This window comes from Gnatocerus cornutus, unplaced genomic scaffold, assembly GCF_029298725.1.
Source record: "Gnatocerus cornutus isolate USDA-ARS CGAHR unplaced genomic scaffold, icGnaCorn1.1 ctg00000033.1, whole genome shotgun sequence".
NCBI lineage: Eukaryota > Metazoa > Arthropoda > Insecta > Coleoptera > Tenebrionidae > Gnatocerus > Gnatocerus cornutus.
The window spans coordinates 463,461-486,742 of NW_028275382.1; the positions used below are offsets into that span (position 1 = coordinate 463,461).

Sequence of the window (23,282 nt, forward strand, 5' to 3'; positions counted from 1 at the left end):
GAAATATACGATTAGCATACTTCTAAATTAATTAGTTATAAGACAGGTGATTTAGTTTTAGAAAAAAATAATGTGCAAAATAAGATGCAACATTTATTTAAAGGACCTTATTGTGTAGTTAAAGAAAATACGCCAAATGTAGTTATAAGTTTAAATGATAAGGAAATAATTGTACATAAAAACCAGTGTAAGCCATATTATAAGTAAAATGTTATGTATATAATGTTAGATTGTATAAATTAATTATTAAAATTGTAAAGTAGTTTAAGAACAATTTAGATGGGGTTAGGTAATGTTAAGTTATAAAAAAAAAATGTAAATTGTATTTTTTTTCCTCTTGCGGGGGAGGTGTAATGGTAAAATATATTAAATTTGCTAATAGTTTAAAGTCCAACAAAGCGGACAGTTACCTCTACCAATTGCTGAGAACGCAAGTTTAAATGATAAGGAAATAATTGTACATAAAAACCAGTGTAAGCCATATTATAAGTAAAATGTTATGTACATAATGTTAGATTGTATAAATTATTTATTAAAATTGTAAAGTAGTTTAAGAACAATTTAGATGGGGTTAGGTAATGTTAAGTTATAAAAAAAAAAAATTGTAAATTGTATTTTTTTTTCCTCTTGCGGGGGAGGTGTAATGGTAAAATATATTAAATTTGCTAATAGTTTAAAGTCCAACAAAGCGGACAGTTACATCTACCAATTGCTGAGAACGCAATTGAGTAATGAGTGCAATACCCATTACCTTTAGCGAAATACTTCCATATATGGTAATGGTTATAGCAGGTGAATCTGCTGATACTACTCAATTAGTTTGTTATAAATAGTTGCTAGAAAATGTATAGATACTTAGAGTCATCGTCCTCACAATGAATGTATTGTTAATGCCGAAATGAGTAAAAGAAATGTGTAAAAGAACTTCCCCGTGAACTTGGCTTCAATTATTTTGGTACCCAAATCCCATCATCACGTATATCATCACACTATAGTTCTGGGATAATATAATCATCATGATCAAAAGTAAATATAACCTCAAATGAAAAATATTTCAAATGTCAAGAACGTCACTGACGTCAGCGGCGATTATTGACAGACTGAACCCAGGGTTGTTCAAAATTAGGCATGAGAAATTATTTGTTTCATAGTCGACTATGATTTTGTCTCTTTTGAAAATGTTGATTTTCTCGGAAACTTGAGTTGCTAGACGGTTGTTTTTTAGCACACGCGTATGTACAATTATTGATGTTGTATAAAATGACATCAATCTTAGCTAATTTAAATTTAAAATAATTGAAGTAAAATTAACATTTTTAAGACAAGAAAGACGCTGGTAATGTCACATTAATCCTTACCTATTCAAGAAATTATATTTTAAATTTTGAAATAATCCATTTATAAATAACATATATATTGAGCCCGAAAGACATGTGGACCACCACGTATACTCTCTAATCATGACGGAATATAACGCAGCTGGTAGTTTTACACTGGCAAACTTGTTACATTTATTAACAATAATCAAAAGAGCTGTTTGTTTATTATTAGAATATGAGATCATTTTTTAATTAGTTTAAATGTTTTTAAATATTATTTTGTTGATGATGAAATTGTCTAAATAAATTTCTTGTTTTTTTGGAGTTGCCTGACTAATATTTTGTTAGCCTTAATCAAGTTCTCATTGCATTTAACTTAACACACATTACTTTTTCCGGAAAAGTAAGATTCTTATTTTTTTTATACTGTCTTTAAAGCTATTAAACTTATTGTTTACCTTAGTAGAAAAATTTTCAGATCAATCTACATTAGTAACTTAAAACGCTTATATTTTACTCAACAAGTTATCGGCCTACAGTTTGTTTTCTGATTTAGACTTATCTGTTGAACGTATGTTGCTAATAGCAGTTCTAATTGTATGCCACTGGTCAGATAACATTTTTTCTGATAACACTGCGTGACAAGGTTTTGGTATCTTCAAAATTGTTAGGTGCAATAAGTGGTCCACATTTTTATAAGAGAAATGCCGTTTACCGCAAGTCTCTATCACGTCGCGTTTAGAAGTTATTCAAGAATACCAATTTTTAAATTTAATTTTAAAATCAATTAAGTATATTGCAAGTACTAAACCTTTTTGTTTTCAAAATAATAGTCATTACACAGCTCAGGTACTATTCATCCAAAATAAGTGTAAAAAGCACGATTATAATTTGCATAAATTTTCATCTTTTTTTTATTCTTGTTTTTTTTCTGATGTACTGGTCTCCCAGAACTCATGATCCAGAGAAAAATAGAAGGTGCGGACAGCAATGCCGATAATAAATTTCAAAACAAAAATGTATTAAGCTTAATAGTATTCGAAAAAGGATAAAAAATTTACAATTAATCCCAGAAGCTTATTCTAGAAATGGAGTAAAACGCCATCCTAATTTCCTAAGCAACGAAAGTGTAATATTCATCTGACCAATGAATGATAATTTGACTCCACAGTTACCGTTTTTTAAATTCTGTTCTACGTCGCGATTGGCTACCATTTTTTAGTCTTATCTCGATTATTTTCTCAGATGAAAAATTTTGGTTTTCAAAATTTTTGTTCAAAATTGTTGTTTCCACATCCTGTATTTTATCTTTAATAAACCTAAAAAAACAAGCTCTTTTGTATGTTTTTTTAACTATTTTTAACAAAGTGACATAACAAAAAATGGTAGGTGATACGAAGTTTTTGAGGTGGAGATATTGTTTGGCACCTTGTTTAGATCCCAAAACAACTTTCAAAAAAAGTACTCAAAATTAATTTGAATTTGTCGCGCCGTGTAATCAGTATTAAGGTTGAAAAATATGTTATCATAATAGTGCTTTTTCAAATTGACTTTGTCGCCATTTATCTACCGCTTGCTTGCGTCCTTGCAATAATAAGATAATATTTGACTGCTAGAGTCAGATATGTCAACTAAATATGGTGTTACTTTTTTTTTATATTTTCTGCTTTGCACGGATAATTTAGTTGTCTTCTGGTACGGATTATCCACGATCCGGTTAATACGCGCCCGAATAATCGGGATCCTACTGTTTTAGAAGTCGTATACCACCAGTTTGTTTCTGCCAGTTTGCACCCTTCAATTGATTCCCAACAATCCGTGTCCCTTATTCAATTTGTCCCGGTGTGGTCTTTGATAATAATTGAACCTTGCGCAAAGTTGCACTGCTTACATTTTTCACGCATAGAACATAAAAAAAATTATACTGTTCGCGCCTCAGGCGCTTCACCAATACCAGGGTTGCGGCTGCGCCCCCATCGATCCGGTGTTTTCGGGGTTTCTCGCCCTTGCGGCCACCCCCTCTTTCTTTTCCTTTGATTAGTTAAGTTAGTTAAGTTAGTTCGTAAGAAAGCATCCTGTAAGAGACAACATCAGAAAATAAACGATAAAACCAAAAGGCATTATATAAATCATACGAAACCCAAAGAACGTAGCACGCCACTTCGACCCAAGAACGCGGACGAAGTGCAAACATGGTCCTTCGAGCCGGATTTGTGATATTCCGGGTTAAAATCTAGAAAGCGACGCTGAGGCGTGCCCCAGGTCCGTAAACCAGAAGCATCGACAAGCAACAACGTTCCATCCAACTAAGAAACCGACGCACGGAAGCATCATCGTCAAGAAGCGACACTGAGGTCAACCCCCAGGTCCACCAAAACGAAGCGGCATCAAAGGCCCCATCCGGTTCCATCACACCAGAGGTTCCAGGTCAGTGGTCTGCCCATTAATTTTACCTATCTGTTTCCATCTATTTCAATGCTCCTTCAATCATACTAATCAATTACTAGAAACATTTCGTAACTTTGATACTTGCCCATTATTTTTTTCAAAATGGCTAAACTGGAGCATTTTCTTGCCCAACGGAAGGTAGTTCATTCAAAACTCAAACATATTAAAGATTATGTTGCGACATTTGATGCTCACTCAGGCAAAATAAATCAAATTACAACGCGGCTAGAAATTCTGACTGACGCAAGGAAAGATTTCGAACAGCTGCAATACGAAATCGAACAACTTGACAAAACTTCAAAATCAGAAGATCATCTTAAAACGCGAACTGAATTCGAAAACAATTATTGCGACTTAGTATCAGACCTAAAAGACATGATTGACACTAGACAAACACGCAACATTCAGCCTTCTGCATCTTCAAGCACACAAAACAATTCAAACACAAATTCAAATCCAACATTAAACTTGCCAGTTCTAAATTTAAAAACGTTCACGGGCGATTATAAGGAGTGGACAAATTTCGAAAATTCATTTAAAGCCGTAATTGATCAAAATAAAAATTTGACAAAGGTTTAGGCCCTTCAATATTTAAAATCTTGTTTGCGCTATGAAGCATTGCGATCCATCGATTCCTTGAGTTTTGAAGAGGAAAATTATGTTAAGGCTTGGGAAATTCTGGAAGCTCGTTTCAAAAACACGAGATTAATTGTACAAGATCATGTTTTTGCGATAATAAACGCGAGTACTAGAGTACTAAAGCATCTCATTCCGTCTTGCGAGAACTTGTAGATAATTTAACGTCCAATATTGCCTCACTGGAAAACTTAAAAATACCCGTTCAAAGCTGGGATGCGATAATTGTACCGATTGTCGTGGAAAAACTAGACTACGCAACTAGGAAAGAGTGGCAAATGTCGCTGGACAAATCAATACGCAAATTCAAAACGCTCATCCAATTCTTGGAAAAGCGCTGCCAAGTACTTCAATCATTGGAGTTAACTCAAAAACAAGCGGAAAACAAACCAACTGTAAATAGTAATAAATTTGTAAATATTCAAAAACAGAATTTTATCTGAAAAAATCGCGTTCTGACGCATTCATCAACAAACGAGAAGACTTTTCTTTGCTTTTTTTGCAAGGGCGCGACACATTTATAGTAGCCGCTTTTACCATGGCGTACCTGACTTTTAGAGTCGAATATTATCTTATTGCACTCATAATGTGGAGGGTGTAAACAGGCTATTGTGTCCGAAAATTACGACATCTTCAAGTAGGTAGAAAAAGGTGGACCCGTGCCTCTTCCAGGTATTAGCTCGAGATTATTATTATTGATCCCTTCAATGTTTTCTTTTAAAATCGTTATTAAATTTTTAATTTTTGTTTATTAATTTGAAAAACCCGAGAGACATAAATTTTTCAAACTTCTTTATTAGATTGAAGTTGATTCATGGTTGCCACATTATGAAATAGGTTGTAAAGAAAACAAAGTGAACAAAATTCGCCAAACAGTTAACATCAAAATGATTTTTCATACTTACCGGTCGTCTTTATACATATTACCACTCCAAATAGATTGTTTAAAAAAACCTTTTAGTTTAACGACATTTTAATGTTCGACTTAAAGTCCCCACTTTTTCTAAAAATGAAAGAATTAAGAACAAATACCTAGTTAAACAGACTTCTTACAAAAGATTCTGGAAACTACCTATTTGTGGATTAATTAAACAACAAAATTGGATTGCGATAGAAATCTAATTTTGCGTATGTCAAATACGAGTGCAAATGGTACCGTTCTGGGAAAAAACAATGAGAAGGAAACGAATGTTTATAATTTATTTCGCAAATTCAGAGACATCTTGTTGATATTAAATTTTGAATTACTATAGCGAAATTAAAATTTCCCACATCAAATTGATTGATGTTTAAAAATTGTAAACTGTCCTTTGTCTTTATAATCTTAAAATTTATAAACGGCACAGCAAGTGTCAGAAATTTACTTTGTATGTCAGTCACAATGACAATAAAGGTTGCTTTACATTGCCATGTCAAAAAGTGATTAAAAAATTCTTTATAATTATGTAAAATACACGTTCCAACATTAAAATAATGCCAATTTTTTCGATCTCATTGTAAAATTTTGAAAACTTGATAGCCCTCGATTTTTTTAACTTGTTTAAAATTTAAATTAATAAACAAAAATTAAAAGATTATCAACGTCATTAAAAAAAAACACGGTGAAGGGATCAACAATCATCTTGAGCCCTCGCGCTATAATACCTGGAAGCGGCACGGGTCCACATTTTTCTACCTACTAGGAGATGTCGCAAATTTTAATTTTCGGACACAATAGCCTGTTTACACCCTCCACATTATGAGTGCAATAAGATAATATTCGACTCTAAAAGTCAGGTACGCCATGGTGAAAGCTGGCTACTATAACAGCGCAATGTGAAGATTTTCTCAAATTAACTTAACCAGAGAGATTAGAACAAGTCAAAGCATTTAATCTATGCACAAACTGCCTACGAAATAATCATTTTGTACAACACTGCAAATCGTTATCCAGATGCCGAATGTGTCGAAAAAATCATCATTCTGTTTTACACTTTCATTCAAACGCAAATAATGCCAATAATGGTGGCGAACAATCAACCATTAACAGTCATACGTTCAATACTTATTAAAAATTTCAAAAACAACTATGTGTCATGTCGTGCGTTATTAAATCAGGGCTCGATGTCTAGTTACATTAGCACCGAGTTAAGTAAAAAATTAAATCTAAAGGTTAGTAATACAAACGTCTCCATCAAGTGCCTAAACGGATCCGTAAGCGCAGCGACCAAGAAAACTATCGTGCATATTAAATCAAGAATAAACGGATTTTCTAAACAAGTAAATTGCCTAGTGGTAGACAAAATTACCGAAAATGTCCCTTTGAAATCAATCGACGCCAAAGCTCTGGAAATTCCCAGCAATATACAACTAGCCGACCCCGCGTTTTACAGCTCCGCTAAAATAGACCTATTGTTGGGTGCAGGCCTGTTCTGGGAATTGTTATGCCTGGGTCAAATAAAAATGCCGACCGGGCTTATTTTTCAAAAAACTAAACTCGGGTTTATTGCTGGTGGACAATTCCAACAGGGTTCATTTATAGGTCCAACATCCTGTAATCTGGCAATACAATTAGAAGAACAAGTTGAACGTTTTTGGCGGATGGAAGACATTGCAGATGACCAAACCATGAAATTTTTAAGCGTGGAAGAAATCGAAGCCGAAAGGCATTTCTTAAACAACACCACTCGCGATTTAAACGGCCGATTTGTAGTCAAATTGCCTACGAAAACTACAAACTTTGATATCGGGGATACGCAAAAAAGCGCATTAAAACGGTTTCACAACTTAGAGCGTAAACTGTCCAAGAACATGGATTACAGAATGCTATACACAACGTTCATGAAGGAATACCGGGACCTACATCATATGACATTGGCAAGCGAATCAGACATCAACAGCTGCATTTATCTACCCCATCACGGGGTGATAAAAGAATCAAGTGAGACTACGAGGCTTCGGGTAGTTTTCGATGCCTCACTAATTAGTCAAAACCGGAGAAGCCTAAATGATAATTTGTTATTGGGCCCGGTATTACAATCAGAACTGTTCAATATCGTCTTAAGATTCTGCACGCATCAGTTTATATTAACAGGCGACATATGCGAGATGTACCGTCAAATTGTCATGCATCCGGATGATGCTAATTATCAGCTAATATTTTGGCGTGACAATCAAAAACAGCCGATACAAACGTACAAACTCATGACACTCATATACGGTACCAAACCCGCGAGCTTAAAGTAAAATTATCCGCCGGGATTTTTACATGGATGACATGCTAACGGGGGCGGACACTGAAGCTGAATTAAAAGAAATCAAAACTCAAGTAACACGCATACTGGAGCAAGCTCAATTTGAACTGCGAAAGTTCCGCTCAAATTGTCCTCGAGTTGTTTCTAATAACGACGAATCGGAGTCAACCGTAGACTTATTCAAAAACGAAATTTCTAAAACATTGGGGTTGTTATGGGATTTGGAGGAAGACGCTCTCAAATTTCAAATGAATTCTGACATTTCAAACAAAGCTACAAAACGCATCATATTGTCCATAACGGCGCAAATCTTTGATCCGCTCGGTTTAATCGGGTCGATAATAATGACGGCGAAATTTATAATCCAGGAAATCTGTGATGAGTCACTCCCGCAAAACATATTTTTAAAATGGCTCACTTTCGTTAATGAATTGATACGCATTAAAGATCTCAAATTTCCTAGAAGGGCAATCGCTGATTCTTCTTTAAACATAGAACTACACGGTTTTTGCGACGCATCAATGCATGGATACGGAGCAGTTGATTATATCAGAACGCGAAAATCAAACGAGTACGAAACAAGACTGTTGTGTTCGAAATCCAGAGTCGCGCCCCTTAAAACAATAACAATTCCGAGATTGGAATTGTGCGGTGCGTTATTACTCGCGCAATTAGTTGCCAAAATACGCCAATCTTTCGAAGTTATAAATCTCGAAATTTTTTGGACGGTCTCTAGCATTGTTCTGGCTTGGATTAACACGCCATCGAGTTCTTTGAAACCCTTTGTGTCCCACCGAGTTGCGGAAATCATATCACTGACCGAAAGTGCTGACTGGCGTCATATTATTTCGGAAAATAATGCCGCTGATATACTTAGTCGAGGTGCCTCCTGCCTCGAATTAACCAAATCGGAATCGTGGTTTCGCGGGCCAGAATTTTTAAAAACGGATGAGCAATGTTGGCCTATCACACAAGTCAGAACGCCTCAGGAAATACCTGACATCAGATCGACTTTGACAACGGTTGCACAAGAGCAAACGGACGCCTCGATTTTACTCAAATACTCATCCTTTACAGTAGCGCAAAGAACAATGGCGTGGGTTCTTCGTTTCATACACAATTCAAATAAAAACAACTATGACAAATTAAAAGGCCCTCTTACGGTAGCTGAGCTCAATAATTCAGTAGCCAAAACGGTAAAGATGATCCAGATCGCGGAATTTAGTGACGACTACCAGGCACTTTTGAATAAAAAACCACTCGACAAATCGTCCAAACTTTTATCGCTAGACCCATTTTTAGATCAACATGGAGTTATCAGAGTAGGAGGTAGACTCAGTAAGACAACTCTAAAATTTGATAGCAAACATCCAATGCTGCTACCCAAATCGCATCTCCTGTCAAAACTCATAATTCAGTACGAACACAAAAGACAATTACATGGCGGTATTCAAACAACACTAGCAGCGATTCGACAACGTTTTTGGATTATTTCGGGTAAAAGCGCGACTAAAGCCGAGATCCGCAAATGTCTGACGTGTTTTAAAGCTAAACCAAAAATTTGTGAACACAAAATGGGCGATCTGCCCACTCATAGAGTCAATCAATCTCATCCGTTTGAAATTGTTGTAATTGATTATGCCGGTCTTTTCGAAATCAAGGAATCGCGTGGACGAGGAAAACGCAATGTAAAAGTGTATATAGCAATGTTTGTTTTGTGGTTAAAGCAGTGCATATCGAAATTGTATATAATCTAACAACGGAAGAATTTCTAGTCTCGTTGAAACGGTTTATGGGCCGTCGGGTCTTCCCTCTCACATATATTCCGACAATGCCACCACCTTTGTTGGTGCGGATCGCAAGTTGAAAAACTTTCAAAAACAAATCGCGGAACAGGACAGAATTAAAAGATCGCTAGACGAATTGAATATTCAGTGGCATTTCATCCCGCCTAGATAGCCACATATGGGTGGACTTTGGGAAAGTAACGTGAAGGCTGTAAAAAGCCACCTGACAAGAATAGCGGGCAACGCTAATTTAGTTCATTCTGAATTCGGGACATTATTGATAGGCATTGAGGCCTGCTTAAATTCCCGCCCCCTGATCCCGCTTTCCAGTGATCCAAAGGAACCACAAGCCCTTACCCCTTCACATTTTTTAATTGGGCAGCCTCTGACAACCGTCCCAGAGACTGATGTCAGCGAAGTACAGACTAATAGACTGTCTAGGTGGCAACATGTAGAAAAACTCCGACAGCACTTTTGGAAACAGTGGAGTCGAGAATATTTAAACCAGCTCCAACAACGTACAAAATGGATGCAATAGGCAATGCAAAAGGGCTGCAATAGAAGTTGGAGACTTGGTGTTGTTGGCAGAAGACAGTGCGCCACCGTTAACCTGGAGGACAGGAAGGATCACCGAAGTCCATCCAGAAGATGACGGCATCATACGAGTCGCCACAGTGAAAACTACTCGTGGCGTCTTTAAGCGCGCCTTAAGAAAGTTGTGCCCCCTGCCGAAGGAAGACTAGTTACTTGAAGATGACACCTTCAAGGGGGGGAGCATGTTCGCGCCTCAGGCGCTTACCCAATACCAGGGTTGCGGCTGCGCCCCCATCGATCGGGTGTTTTCGGGGTTTCTCGCCCTTGCGGCCACCCCCTCTTTCTTTTCCTTTGATTAGTTAAGTTAGTTGTTAAGTTAGTTCGTAAGAAAGCATCCTGTAAGAGACAACATCAGAAAATAAACGATAAAACCAAAAGGCATTATATAAATCATACGAAACCCAAAGAACGTAGCACGCCACTTCGACTCAAGAACGCGGACGAAGTGCAAACATATACTGAAAACCGTTAATTTCACTAGGGATTGAATTTACAAACCCTCACAATAAGCTAAAAATTACATTTTTAAAGCGTCGCGACGCCAAAACTATGAGTGATAAAAAACAAATTTTTGTGTCAGCTTCTAGAGCTTTGTCAACTTTGAGCGTATACAAATTTTCAAAATTTTATCTTAAAAATTAAAGACGATTTTAGGGGTGAACCCTGTAAGTGTTGCCGGACCCTGTATAAAAATTAAAAATCTAGATTTTTGAACACACGTTGACATACAAAAAGCAACGCCACCTTAATAACTTTTTCAATTGAACACCTGTTGCAAAGAATAAAAATATAATTAGACATTTTACATTGCAGGCATTTTAATCGGAAAACGTTCTGCAAAATATTTTTTTAAACTTTGCAATTGTGTCAGTTTTAGAACCAAATTTATCACCAAACCCTACTGCAAATTCAAATTATTTATACTGACCTAACCTGAACAAGCTAAAATTGCAACCAACCCGTGACGAACTGGGTTAGTTAAAAACGCTTCTATAATAATAGTAGCTGTCTCTTACCATTTCTCCATCCTGCACAGAATGACGTAAATGTAAGATACTTTTTAAATTCGTTCTTCTGAGTTTTAATACAATGACTGTTGTTGACGACAGGGAGATATATAGCTCTAATATTTGCGCTAAACGTGTTATTTTCTGTAAGCCCCAAACCAGCAATCTAAAAAAAATCTGTCAGGCAATCATATCACAAAAAAATTTACATTCTGAAAATTACCAATCCAAGTCTATGATCTGATAAATTTTCTGTGATATCGTTAAGATTCCAGTCTAAGCACGCAGGTCTAATAGTCGCTGAAAATTTCACCCCTACGCTTAAAACTAAAATGGCAATATCAGATCCATAATTTCCAATAAAATCTTGGTAGTTGGGTTGAATGATGATTTTTGAAACATTTCTAACTTGGGCATTTTCTTCAAATTTATTATAATCACTATATTGCTTGCTTAACAGAACTTGTAACAATTCTTTTTCAACTTTCCAAACGCAGTGTGCCGCTATCAATTTTATATTAGAATTAAAAAAATGATTTTTAGAGATATTACCTGTAATAATGGCAGTTTCAGATATTAGTGTTCCCCCACATGTAAACGTCCATTGGTTGTCTTCCAGCAAAAATAATACAACATGCCAAGGAAATCTTGCTGGTTCAGTAATCCATCCTTTGACTATTAAAGGCGTCACAGCAAAATTACTTACTCCGCAATCTAAATGTAAAATATGTAAAAAATTAGTTGATTTAGTGAGTTTAAAATGCATTTGCTTCTAACAGAATGTTTTAGATCTTATGACCTAGAGAGCAAGAGAAGGTGCCGCCATCAATACAGATTACGAATTCCAAAATTGTCAAAATCTAGTATATAGAATCCAAACAAGGACGAACCACTGACAGCTTTTGCATAGGTAGCGTGGCGGTGAAATAAAAGACCATTTCAACTTCCTAGGCAACACGGCCGAAATGTCTCCTTGACATATAGACAACAGTACTTTCTATTTTGCGTATTCTAGCATTTATAAAAAACCTTTCGCAATACTTCTGGCCATTATCAGTTCAGTGATAGTGATTGTCTATCGCATTTTTTTCTTAACTCGATTATCATTTACCTTAAACATTTTTTGTTTTGAAATTTTGGTTTCGTATAAGTGTTTTCTCTGAGTCATGAGTTCTGGGACACGCTGTATAAAGGACTATTCACATAAGTTGACGAGTTTGACGAAACCAGAATGTAACCTAAAATACATTTTAAGCTGGTGTGTAGAAACCTCAGTGTGATATAAATCAATCAACGATCATTTTTATTTATTTTTTTGACAATAAAAGTGCAGACAGAGTCAACTGAAGAATTTTGGTATGCGTTCTCTTTAAGGGCACCCCACAAAAGTGATCTAATGGTGTATTAATTATTTAATATTTTCTAATACATACTAAAGTTGTAGATTCTTCGTAGTTTTAAACCCGAAAATTGGGACACAACAAGCAAATTTAAACACTTAAAGTGAATAGAAGTAAAGTACAAATTGTGCTGGTCTATAAAAAGTGCAAATAGGAAAAGGAAGTGCCACATTTACAGCAAAAAAAGCGAACATAACTGTAAGTGTAAAATTAGCTGATCGATTAGAGTTCATTGAAGAAATCAGAGGTATTAGTGACCTCAAATATTTTGTGCTTTTACAATCTTGACTTTTAAAATACTTTCCAGCAACCCTTCATAAATTACTGCAACTGAAAACACTGGCGCGTGTCCAGAAACCGCTAGATACTGATAGGACGGATTAAGACAAATTTGCAAACTGCAATTTTTGTAATAACATGCGTGAAGTTATGTTTTTTTTTTCAAATATTAAAAATTACTATTTAAATAATTGGTAGAAACGAATTACTACCCTGTGCTTTGACCAGAAAGGGTCTTTCCAAGCAAGCGAATTTACGACATCCCGCTGAGATGGGCTACCAAAAATATGAGAAAGTTTGACGCACTCCACTGTACTAACTAATTATACTGAGTTGCTACTTGGGATTGCGGTGCGAAATAAAAAAATGTCCTCGAAAAAAAAAGCGGAAAAAAATAAAAAGCAACCGCAAAGAGGAATATGAAGAAAACGAAAAATTTTTTAAGAACGGTATTCTAACAAATAGATCGCCCGTCAAACAGCACCAAAACGTGGAGGAAAAAATCGAACATATGATGAAAATTATGATCTCAATAATGGAAGCTCAAATGAAAAAGATGACAGAAGAAATAAGAAAAACCGGACAAAAACACCAAGTTATATGGGAAAGAGCAAATTAGAACATTTGGAAAACAAAAAAAAAAGAAATCATATTGTGATTCAGAGGCTAAAAATGGATTCTAACCGTCAAGAAACTATAAAGAAATCGTTAGAAGACTTCATTGAGAACGGCTTCAAAGTAAAAATGGGAATCGTGAATGCAATAAAACTGGGCGAAAAAACATGCTTAGTGAAGCTACCAAACTAAACTGAACTTAGTGTCATGCAAAACAAATCTAGGTTAAGAGTCAAAACAGGGGGAAAAATATACATTCAAGACGATTTATTCAAAAAGAACAGGGACATTCAACAGCAAATTAGAATGAAGGCAAAGCAAGAAAAACAATATGGTGCTACTACAAAAATAGGTTATAATTTTTTTTATAGGCAGCGAAGAGTGGTGCTGGGACGATGAAGATAAGGAAATAAAATTAGCAGAGAAGGAAACATCTTCAAAAAACTGAAACAACTTTTAGAAATAGATGAAGGCGATTAAGTAATGGAAATGACAACGAACTTAAGTATAGAAAAGAATAAAAAAGATAAAAAAATCAAAATAGTAGAAAGAAAAAAGAAACGACGAAATTAGGAGCGTAAATAAAGCAAAGTACAAACAATTAAGAAATGGTATAGCGCATTGGAGGATGGAACGAACGTTAGAGGGATACATGTAAAAAATAGTAAAAAATAAAATAGTAAAAGAATTCAGTCAGTACTAAGAATCACATAAACTAAGAAGACGGGTACTGAAAGGGGCTTTGTCTTATAAAGAAAACCGTAGCCATATACATTAAGAAACGGACACTCATTACTGAAAGAATTCTGAAGATGCAAATTTAAACGAATCTGGACAAAAGAAAGCTGACTTTTGGAATAAAATCAGCGGAGCAATCAAAGAAGAAGGGGAAATTTAAGGTCCAATCAAGTGATCAGTGATCTGTCAGTAATAAATAAGCTTCTGTTTAACAACACAAAATTAATTTATCAATTCTTTCTTTTCCTATACTTCAACCGTAACAAATTGGCGACGAGGATAAAAAATGTTCATGCAGAATCATCAAGAGTTTATTACTCAACAGCATATAGATTCTATGGCTCAGAGACAGGAAACCTTTATGCTGGAACTCACCAAACAGCTACAATCTACAACGTCGCGAAGCTCCGCGACGAGGAGTTTCGAATAAAAGCTCTGGCTGACAGCATCTTTGAATTCACATACGATCCAGAAAGTGGACATATTTTCGATTACTGGTTTAGGCAACAGGCATTTCTGAGAAAAATGGGATACTCTCAGACGAGGCAAAAGTTCGATTACTTTTAAGAAAATTGATTTTGATCTAGATTTTATTCTGCCCGAAAAGCCTCAAGACATTAGTTTTGGAGAAACGGTGAAAATTTTGACAGAAATGTTTGGTAGGAAAACATCACTCTTCAATACGCGTCTAGAAAAAAAGCAGTAGAAGATTTTGTTTCCTAAGCGGCGAATGTCAATAAGACACAGACCTTGCCTTCACAGAAGAATTCAAGATAGGTGCAATAACTCCAGATGCGTTTAAAGTCCAAATTTTTTTAGGTGAATTACAATCATTCGGACAAAACTTTTAAGGACAGTCGAATCTGACAGCACTGTTTCGTAACAAAAGTTGATGGCAGAATTAGAACGGCATTTAAATTAAAGAAAAATTAAGACATTAATAGGAAATTGCAGCTTAAAAAACAACATGACAGACAGTGTTTACACACTTAACAAGAGGAGAGAAGAAAAGAAGCTCCATGAAGAAATAAAGCTTAAATCTTGTAATGGTCAAAACGCTCAGTGGCGAAGGCATCGAAAATTGCGTCCTGAACTGTATCATTCACGGGTTTTGTTTTGAAGGAAGTTACTTGATTAGAACCAAATAATCACGGTTTCCTCTTTTACCTGCTCCAGGGGTCGCTGCTTGGACACCAGTTGCCCCAATTTTAGAGTCCACGTTTTCTTTTCCTACTTTGTTGTTAGTCTCTTTTTCTTTGTTGTCCTGGTGATCCTAAAAGGTTTAGAGTCAATACGGAAGTCACTGTTTTGTCGTAATTTCTGCTGTAGTCAAATTCCTTGATGTCTGAGGACTTTGTCGGTTTTCCGCTGAACATTTTGTAAACAAACCACATAACCCTACTTCACGATCAGCTGTCATCTAGATTGCTCGGTTATTTTGGATATCGTAGATTGGTGGCACTGTCCCTCGTGACGTGCTTCCCCTTTTTTGTACAAGATGTTGAGGAAGGACCGGATCTTCGGTCATTGTGGTTTCGGTATGGGTTGGTGTGTAAGCGAGTGCAAGAATCTTAAATTTTGGAAATAATCCTTAAGTGTTCTGGATTTTGGAAAAGGGATTCCTAATCGACGTTGTCGGATAAGTGATCAGCAACCCAAATTTTTGGATTAGAGAGGGATAAATACAATCCTTACACGACTTGGTCGGATTAGTAGTTACCACCAATCTTACTCGCATTTAAGCCGCCCTCCATCACAGGTGACAATTGAGAATTTACGATATTTCTGGCTTCCCCATACTTATAGGGATTTTTCTCCATCACAAGCTTTTTTTTTTGTTGTTTTCCTTCTTTTTTCCGTTGGTCTTTCTTTGGAAGTTCGAGTTTGGCAGTCCCGATCTAGAGGTTTCCACCCAGGCAGGAGGAGCTGTGTTCCTACTGGACGTTCGGGATTCCTGTCGAACCGTGAGATGAGCAGCGACGCCAACGCGATAAGAACCTTTTACGTAACCTCGTGAGGGGTTAACTCGTTGAAGTCGCGAGAGTAAATGCGTTGACAGCTGTCCGCGTATTTCCGCCGTTAGCGTACATTTTCTGTATTCAACCTACGAGATTCCGCCATTTTGTTGTTAGAGATACGCTATTTTGTAATTGTCAATAATTAATTAATCTTGTAATTTTGTAGCTTGGGGTGCAATTCTTAAAACCATGGGAATAATTTCCAATGGAAATTTCCAAAAAATTCCCACAAAAAATTGAAAATCGTATTCTTGAAATTGGGATGGGAATGTTTTCCCACGAATTTTGTGGGAAAATTTTCACATGCTATTTGCCCATGTGAAATTAGATTCCAATGACATTTTGACATAAATGTGCAAAAATGGACGAGTTTATGCACCTTCAAATTGTGCGTGCAGCAGTGGAGAGACCCCCACGAACTGTTTTAAAAGCAGCAAATCCATTTGAAGAGTTAAGTAATAAACTTTTTATAAAATTATTTAGATTAACAAAAAATATGGTGCGGGAGCTCACCCTCATGCTCGATCAGTACCTGACAGGTCCTACAAGAGCTTCTAGCTTGTCGAAAGAAACCAAAGTATGTTATATACAAATTGATACGCTTGTTAATAAATTGTTTTATTAGGTTTTAGTAGCCCTTCGATTTTTTGCGTCTGGTAGTTATCAGATAGATGTAGGCTATAATTTCTTCGTTGGGGTCAGTCAAGCTTCCGTCTCTAGATGCATTGAGGAAGTAACAAATGCATTAAATGAAGAATATATACAAAACCAGTGGATAAAATTTCCAAGGACAATAGAAGAATTTACTCATAAAAGACGAGAGTAAATAATAAATGAGCAATGATTATTTAATATACAATTTTATGTTCTCTTAAGGTTTTATAGAAAATATGATTTTCCGGGGGTCATAGGTTGCATAGATTGTACACATGTTGCAATATTTCCTCCACCGGTAAACCATGAGCACTTTCCAGGTCATATATACAGGGTGTCCCAGAACTCGCGCCCCAGAGAGCAAGGGAGGGTGCCGACAGCAATACAGATGGTAAATTTCAAAACAAAAATTGACAGTTTAATAGTAATCGAGAACTGATAAAAAGTTAACAACCAATCCCAAAAGCTTATTCGAGAAGTGGAGTAAATGGCCATCCCAATTTCCTAGGCAACGAGAGTCTAATGCTTAACTGACCAATGGATGATAGTATGTGTCCATAGTTACCAATTTTCAAATTCTGTTCGGCTTCGGGATTGGCTACAGTTTTTTTGTATTATCTCGGTTATTTTTTGAGTTAAAAAATTATGGTTTCAAAATTTTGGTTCAGAATTGTAGCCTCCATAACCCCTTTCTCTCTGGGGCGCGAGTTCTGGGACAACCTGTATATAAATGGTAAGAACTACCATTCTTTAAATGTTCAGTTAGTAAGTATCAGTATTTTTATACTTCTTGATTCATTTCAAGCAGGTACCTAATTGATTATGTTTAAATTGTAAGTGTGATGCTGATTTACGAATTTTAAATGCAAACGCTAGATTCCTGGGAAGTACTCATGATGCATATATTGTTTTAGTCAATCGAACGTTTAAAATGCAATGCGTGTCTTAAATCAGACTCATCCTGATTATTTCTTGTTAGGTAAAAATTACAAATAATTAAAATGTAACTTACACTAAATATAAATTTAATTATTTTTTTAAGGGGATTCTGGGTATCCATTAAGAAAATGGTTGCTTACTCCTGTTAGAGATGCTCTGCCAGGATCACCAGAAGAGAGGTATAACACATCTTTTACCAGAACCAGATGCACAATTGAAAGGTGTAATGCAGTGTTAAAGACACGATTTAAATGTCTTCTAAAGCATCGTGTTTTGCATTATACGCCAACAAAATGCTTAAAAAATTATTAATGCGTGTTGTGTTCTTCACAACATGTGTGTGGCTAATAATCTACCAGTTCCTGATCCAGAAGATAGAGACGATGAATTGGATTTTGGAATGCTAATAAATGAACATGAAATTTACGAAGAAGAAAATGGTAGAATACAAAACGTGGAATTAAATGATGGAAGAAGACTGCAACGAAAAATCATTAGAAATTATTTTGCTCGTTAATTACCATTTATTATTAAAGAGGTTTTTTGAAACAATTTTATTTTTAAAGCATATTTTAACACAATTTAACAATATTTACAAGATTTTGGTACACAACACAACATTGAAATGCCTCTGAAAAATTCATATCAACCCAAGAAGATCTAAATTAACTTACTTCTTATCTTCTAAAAAACATTTTATTTTTTTAAACTATTTGAGATCTCTTCTTGAGTTGATATAAATTTTTCAAAAAGAACCAATTTTTTTTAATAGTAATCTTTTTTAATTAAAATTTCTGCTTTGCAATATCCGTAAATGACTGCTCAGTTTCCATTAGTTTCTGTTTTTTCCTGCTTCGACTGATTTCTTTTACATCCTTTAAAAGTTCTGTGTTTACACTGCCCTCGGTTATTAAATCCACTTTTTGATTACTTTTTTCCGAATTGTTCCCTTCTTGATTATTTTCTTGATTTTGATCAAGCAGTATTTCATCGAAATTCTAAAAAAATCTAGATTAATTTAGAAATTTATGTCCTCAAAACAATTGCTTACAAAGCTTATTCCCTGGTCTTTGATTTGAGGGTCTCCTGTTATAGAATGTTCTGAAAGTAATCCCAGCACAAGTTCTTCCTCTTTGTTGAAGACAATTGGACATAACGGACCGCCTCCAGTTCCAGTGAAATGTCTTTTACAGTCTCCCTGTTTTTTTTTAACATTTTTTTTAATGTTTTGCCAGGACTACAAATTTATAAGAGCATTAGTTACAAGCTAACATTGTACTTACACGTCTCCAATGTTTCCAATCTTTCTGTGCTCCCGGAATTTCGTTTAGCTTTCTTGCAATTTCAGTCCATTTTAATTGAGCTTGTTTAGCAGTAAATTGCACATTGATTATACCTTTATAGAGCTCGGGTTCATTGAGCATTTGCTCAATTAAAAATTGCTTTTGCTTGGCTGAAATGTGGCCGTTGCGCATTTCAGACATGATGATTTCACCTTTTGCTAGTTTCACTCTCACTATTTTACGCACTTTACGGCGTACAAAGTTTGAAAAACGCGAGCGTTGCTATAGTAACAAACAAATTTTGCATTTCCAATGGGAAAGTGATTCCCATGCCGTCAAGAATACTAAAGTGTGCAATATACAAATCCCATGGGAATTTGAGGTCGGGAACTTTTTCCCATAATTTCAATAATTTACTTTTTGGTAACTTGTTACGTGATTTGTAACAACAAAAAAAAATGGTGCGGCTAGGCTCAGGGAGACGGACTTGGTTCAGTAGACGCAAGTGGCAACTACAATGGGCGCCACCAGTTTCTACAAGTAAAGAGAGAAACTGGAAGCTCTTTACTTTAAGCGTTTAATGACAAAAGGAAAAGTTACAAAAGTTAAATTATACTACGTTAAGACTAAAATGAAATGATACTGAGTTAAAATTAAGTTGAAGTGATACTAAGTTAAGACAAAAGAGGATGATACTAAGTTGCAACGAGATTAACGATAAATTTGCTAGATTGAAATGTTAATAAGTTACGAAAGGGGACTTAGCCTTGCTGGTTTAGGTGCTATCGATGATGATCGATCGACGTAACTTGGTGAAATCTTGCTGGTGGTACTAGTCCTTTAGAACTCGATCTGGGTCAAAATGGATTAACGAGCTTGGAAGAAAACCAGATCTGGTGCCTGGTTTCGAGAGGCGAAAGGCGTCGACAATGTAACAAGGTTGGTCCCACGCAACAGAAAAACCCTACGTGGTGAAGACAAATTAGAGGATGGCCCACATGAAACGAAAATATGAAAGGGGTAACTAATTACCTTTGTAAAGGGTTTTTCCGGCTTAAGCTGACGGGGGTGTCACAGGAAACGTGGTACACAAACGGATTTCTGTCCCCAACCTTTGAAAACGACTAACGATGGGGCAGAACGACGAAGACCACGCTGGAAGGTGAACGATTTGGATTTTGTGTGTTCAACACCACACTCGTCATGGGCACAACTGCTAGACGACTAACATGGCTCCCGGAAGACGATGAAAAGACGAAAAACTAAGAGAGCCAATAAAACGAATGCGCGAAGAAAATCTATGCTGGAAAACCTAACCGTTTGAATTTCGCGCGCATAGTACCAACTGCAGTACCTCCGGTCTGTCAAAATAGAGCTGTCATTCAAATGAAGGTTAAGTCGATGTAAACAAGGGAAGGTACTAATTATTATTACTAGCGAGTTGTTTATCACGATGGTATGAGAAATTAATTAAAGAGAGACCAAGTTCTAATTATAGGTTAGAAGTGAAACATAGACAAGCACAAAGTACAAATCGAAAAGGGCACTAAAAGCCAATATTAGATCTGCCCAGGATCAATATCTGCACTACGGTGTGGCAACAAAATAAAGAACGATGATGATGACTAACGAAACGAAGGAATTAACGAAAAGACAAAGGAACGTGAGCTTAACGCTACGATGCCTAGGGCTCACCAAGACATCGGTAGGGGCGTTGAAACGACCTATCGACCTATCAGCCCGCCCTTCTAGACTGATAGCAAAAATGAACGTAACCTTTAACATTTTTTTAACGTAATACTTTGTTAGTCATTTATTTGTGTTAATATACAGGATGTCCCAAAACTCACGCCTAGCCAAAAAAGGGCGGATGCCGACAGCAATCAAGACGCCAAAAATGCAATTTGTTTTGTCCTGATGTCCATTAAAATTGAGAAATTGCTTAACGAAAATGACCAATCCCAGAAGCTCTAGCACAAATAATATTATTGTTGCTAGATTTCATAAATAAATCCTAAAAAGGAAAGTTGATTTGGTCCACTTGATTTTTATAACTGACATCTAATGTCAATTTGACGGATGAAAGCCACACAATGGCGGTTCTAAAAAGTACCCTTTTATTACAACTAGAAACAGAACAAGACACATGGTGTAATAGTTAAATCAAATGCTTGAACAAACTACCATTATTTTAGTCCCACAGACTAACCAAACTTTGACATGCATTTTTAATCTTGTCATACGTGATGCCATCCACAGATTCCTGAATGCGTTGTCTGACCTTTTGTGGTCCTTACAAGAAAACTAACAAGCCAGCAGGTTCCAAGTTTTCTACAAAAAACATTTTCCATAAAATACGACATCTCATTTACAATAATTGCAAGCACATTTTAATTCAAAAAAAGACTTCAAGTTAATTCTGCATCGGATATTAGTCTCATCTCAAAAGAAATGTGGGAACACATTGGTAAACCAAAATATCTTCCCACAGAAAACATTGCGTAAATTGTTTTACAAGAAATATTGCTTTTATTGAGAGAACTACAGTGTAATATCACATTTGACAACGACAGTGTCAAAACCACTCTTTTTATTACCGAAATTAATAAACTTAATATTTTTGGTAATGATTTAATTACGCATTTCAAATTATGGAACAGACCTTTTTCTTTATTTTATGAGAAGAGTGGGGTTGAAAATCAGAAGAAACTGAAACAAAATTCTTTCGAATTTCAGAAGAAAGAAATTCAAAGTTCCTTTCCGTAAATCTTCAATGAAACGTTGGGTCATTACACGGAAACACAAGCAAGACTGTACCTCAAAGAGAATTAAAAACCAGTTTTTCGAGCAAAGAGGTCGCTTGCTTGTTAACGACGTTGAAAAAAAGATAGATTGACATCAAAAAGTTGGTATCATATCTCCAGTGGAATTTTTGGATTTGGCAGCACCAATATGTGGAGACTTCTCAACTGGTCTAAACAACGCTTTAGAGTTACATTATCACCCGCTATCAGTTCCAGAAGACATCATTTCAAAATTTGGTAGTTGCACGTTGTTTAGCGTCATTGATCTCTTACATGCCTATCTCCAGGTCGAGGGTTTATAAAGATTCTCAAAAACTAATGAGGATCAACACTCACCGTGGTCTTTTCCGGTGTCACAGACTTCCCTTCGGTGTGAAACAGCCCCTGGCAATTTTCAACAAATTATGGACACAATGGTCACAGTACTGAAAAACACCGCAATTTGCTTGGACGACATAATGGTCGAGGTGACACTGAAGAAGATCATTAAGAAAATTTTCTGAACGTGTTATGTCGTATTAAAAAGGTTGGTTTCAATTTGAAAATTAAAAAATGTAAATTCTACGCTCAAAAATCAAATATCTAGGCTACTTTATTGATAAATTTGGCGTTCGCTCGGATCCTGCAAATGCTCAAGCAATTTCTCAAATACTAGCACCGACCAATCTTTCAACACTTCGTTCATACAGGGTGTCCCAGAACTCGCGCCCCAGAGAGCAAGGGAGGGTGACGACGGCAATACAGATGGTAAATTTCAAAACAAAAATTGTCTAAGTTTAATAGTATTCGAGAACTGATAAAAAGTTAACAACCAATCCCGAAAGCTTATTCGAGAAGTGAATGTCCATCCCAATTTCCTAGACAACGAGAGTCTAATGTTTAACTGACCAATGAATGATAGTATGAGTCCATAGTTACCAATTTTCAAATTCTGTTCAGCTTCGGGATTGGCTACAATTTTTTTGTCTTATCTCGGTTATTTTTTGAGTCAAAAAATTGTAGTTTCAAAATTTTGATTAAGAATTGTTGCCTCCATACGCCGTTTCTCTCTGGGGCGCGAGTTCTGGGACACCTGTATATGGGAGGAGTTAATTTCTACGGGAAATTTATCACAAATATTCAAGCGATAAGAAAACCCATGGATATTCTGCTGAAGAAAAATGCTAAATGGAATTGAACTCCAGAGTGACAAAAATCGTTCAAAAAGTTCAAGACAATTCTGCAGTCTGGTCTTATCACTACAATCTAAAATTGGAAATAGTTCTTGCAGCAGACGCATCAAATGCTGGAATGGGAGCATGCATCATGCATCGGTACAAAGATGGACAGTTATTGGTTATGCATCACGGTGTTTGACACATTGTAACGCTCACGACAAGCGTGAGCCCCCTTGCCGGGATAAGTCGGCCAAACTAGCCCCGTGGAGACGGTCGGGGTTCCCAATAACAGTGAGACAATTTTTTGAGCGCCACGAACTTACGAGTATCCCGGATTCTCTTTCCTTAAGGGGGTCAGCCGTTAGTCGTTG

The 23,282-nt window shown here is 36.1% G+C and overlaps 2 protein-coding genes across 2 annotated transcripts in view; one reads left to right on the plus strand and one right to left on the minus strand.

Annotated features, from left to right (window-relative positions):
* LOC148166008 (CLIP domain-containing serine protease B4-like) overlaps positions 1 to 23,282 on the minus strand; it is a 612,376-nt gene that overhangs the window by 123,240 nt on the left and 465,854 nt on the right. The window contains exons 8-10 of the mRNA XM_088049497.1: positions 11,577 to 11,738; positions 11,248 to 11,528; positions 11,034 to 11,190 (exon numbers count right to left, since the gene is read on the minus strand). Of these exons, the coding sequence (XP_087905623.1) occupies positions 11,034 to 11,190; positions 11,248 to 11,528; positions 11,577 to 11,738 (600 nt within the window). The remainder of the gene's footprint in view (positions 1 to 11,033; positions 11,191 to 11,247; positions 11,529 to 11,576; positions 11,739 to 23,282) is intronic.
* LOC148166010 (uncharacterized) lies at positions 7,660 to 9,595 on the plus strand. The gene is made up of 2 exons (XM_088049492.1): positions 7,660 to 9,344; positions 9,412 to 9,595. The coding sequence occupies exons 1-2, from the start codon at positions 7,660 to 7,662 to the stop codon at positions 9,593 to 9,595; spliced, it is 1,869 nt and encodes a 622-aa protein (XP_087905618.1).

What these genes read in the sequence shown, in the direction of transcription:
- LOC148166010 (XM_088049492.1), top strand. Translation starts at nt 7,660, where the DNA reads ATGCTAACGGGGGCGGACACTGAAGCTGAATTAAAAGAAATCAAAACT. An exon ending in GTAAAAGTGTATATAGCAAT is followed by an intron (nt 9,345 to 9,411) that starts GTTTGTTTTGTG and finishes AAGAATTTCTAG; the next exon opens with TCTCGTTGAAACGGTTTATG.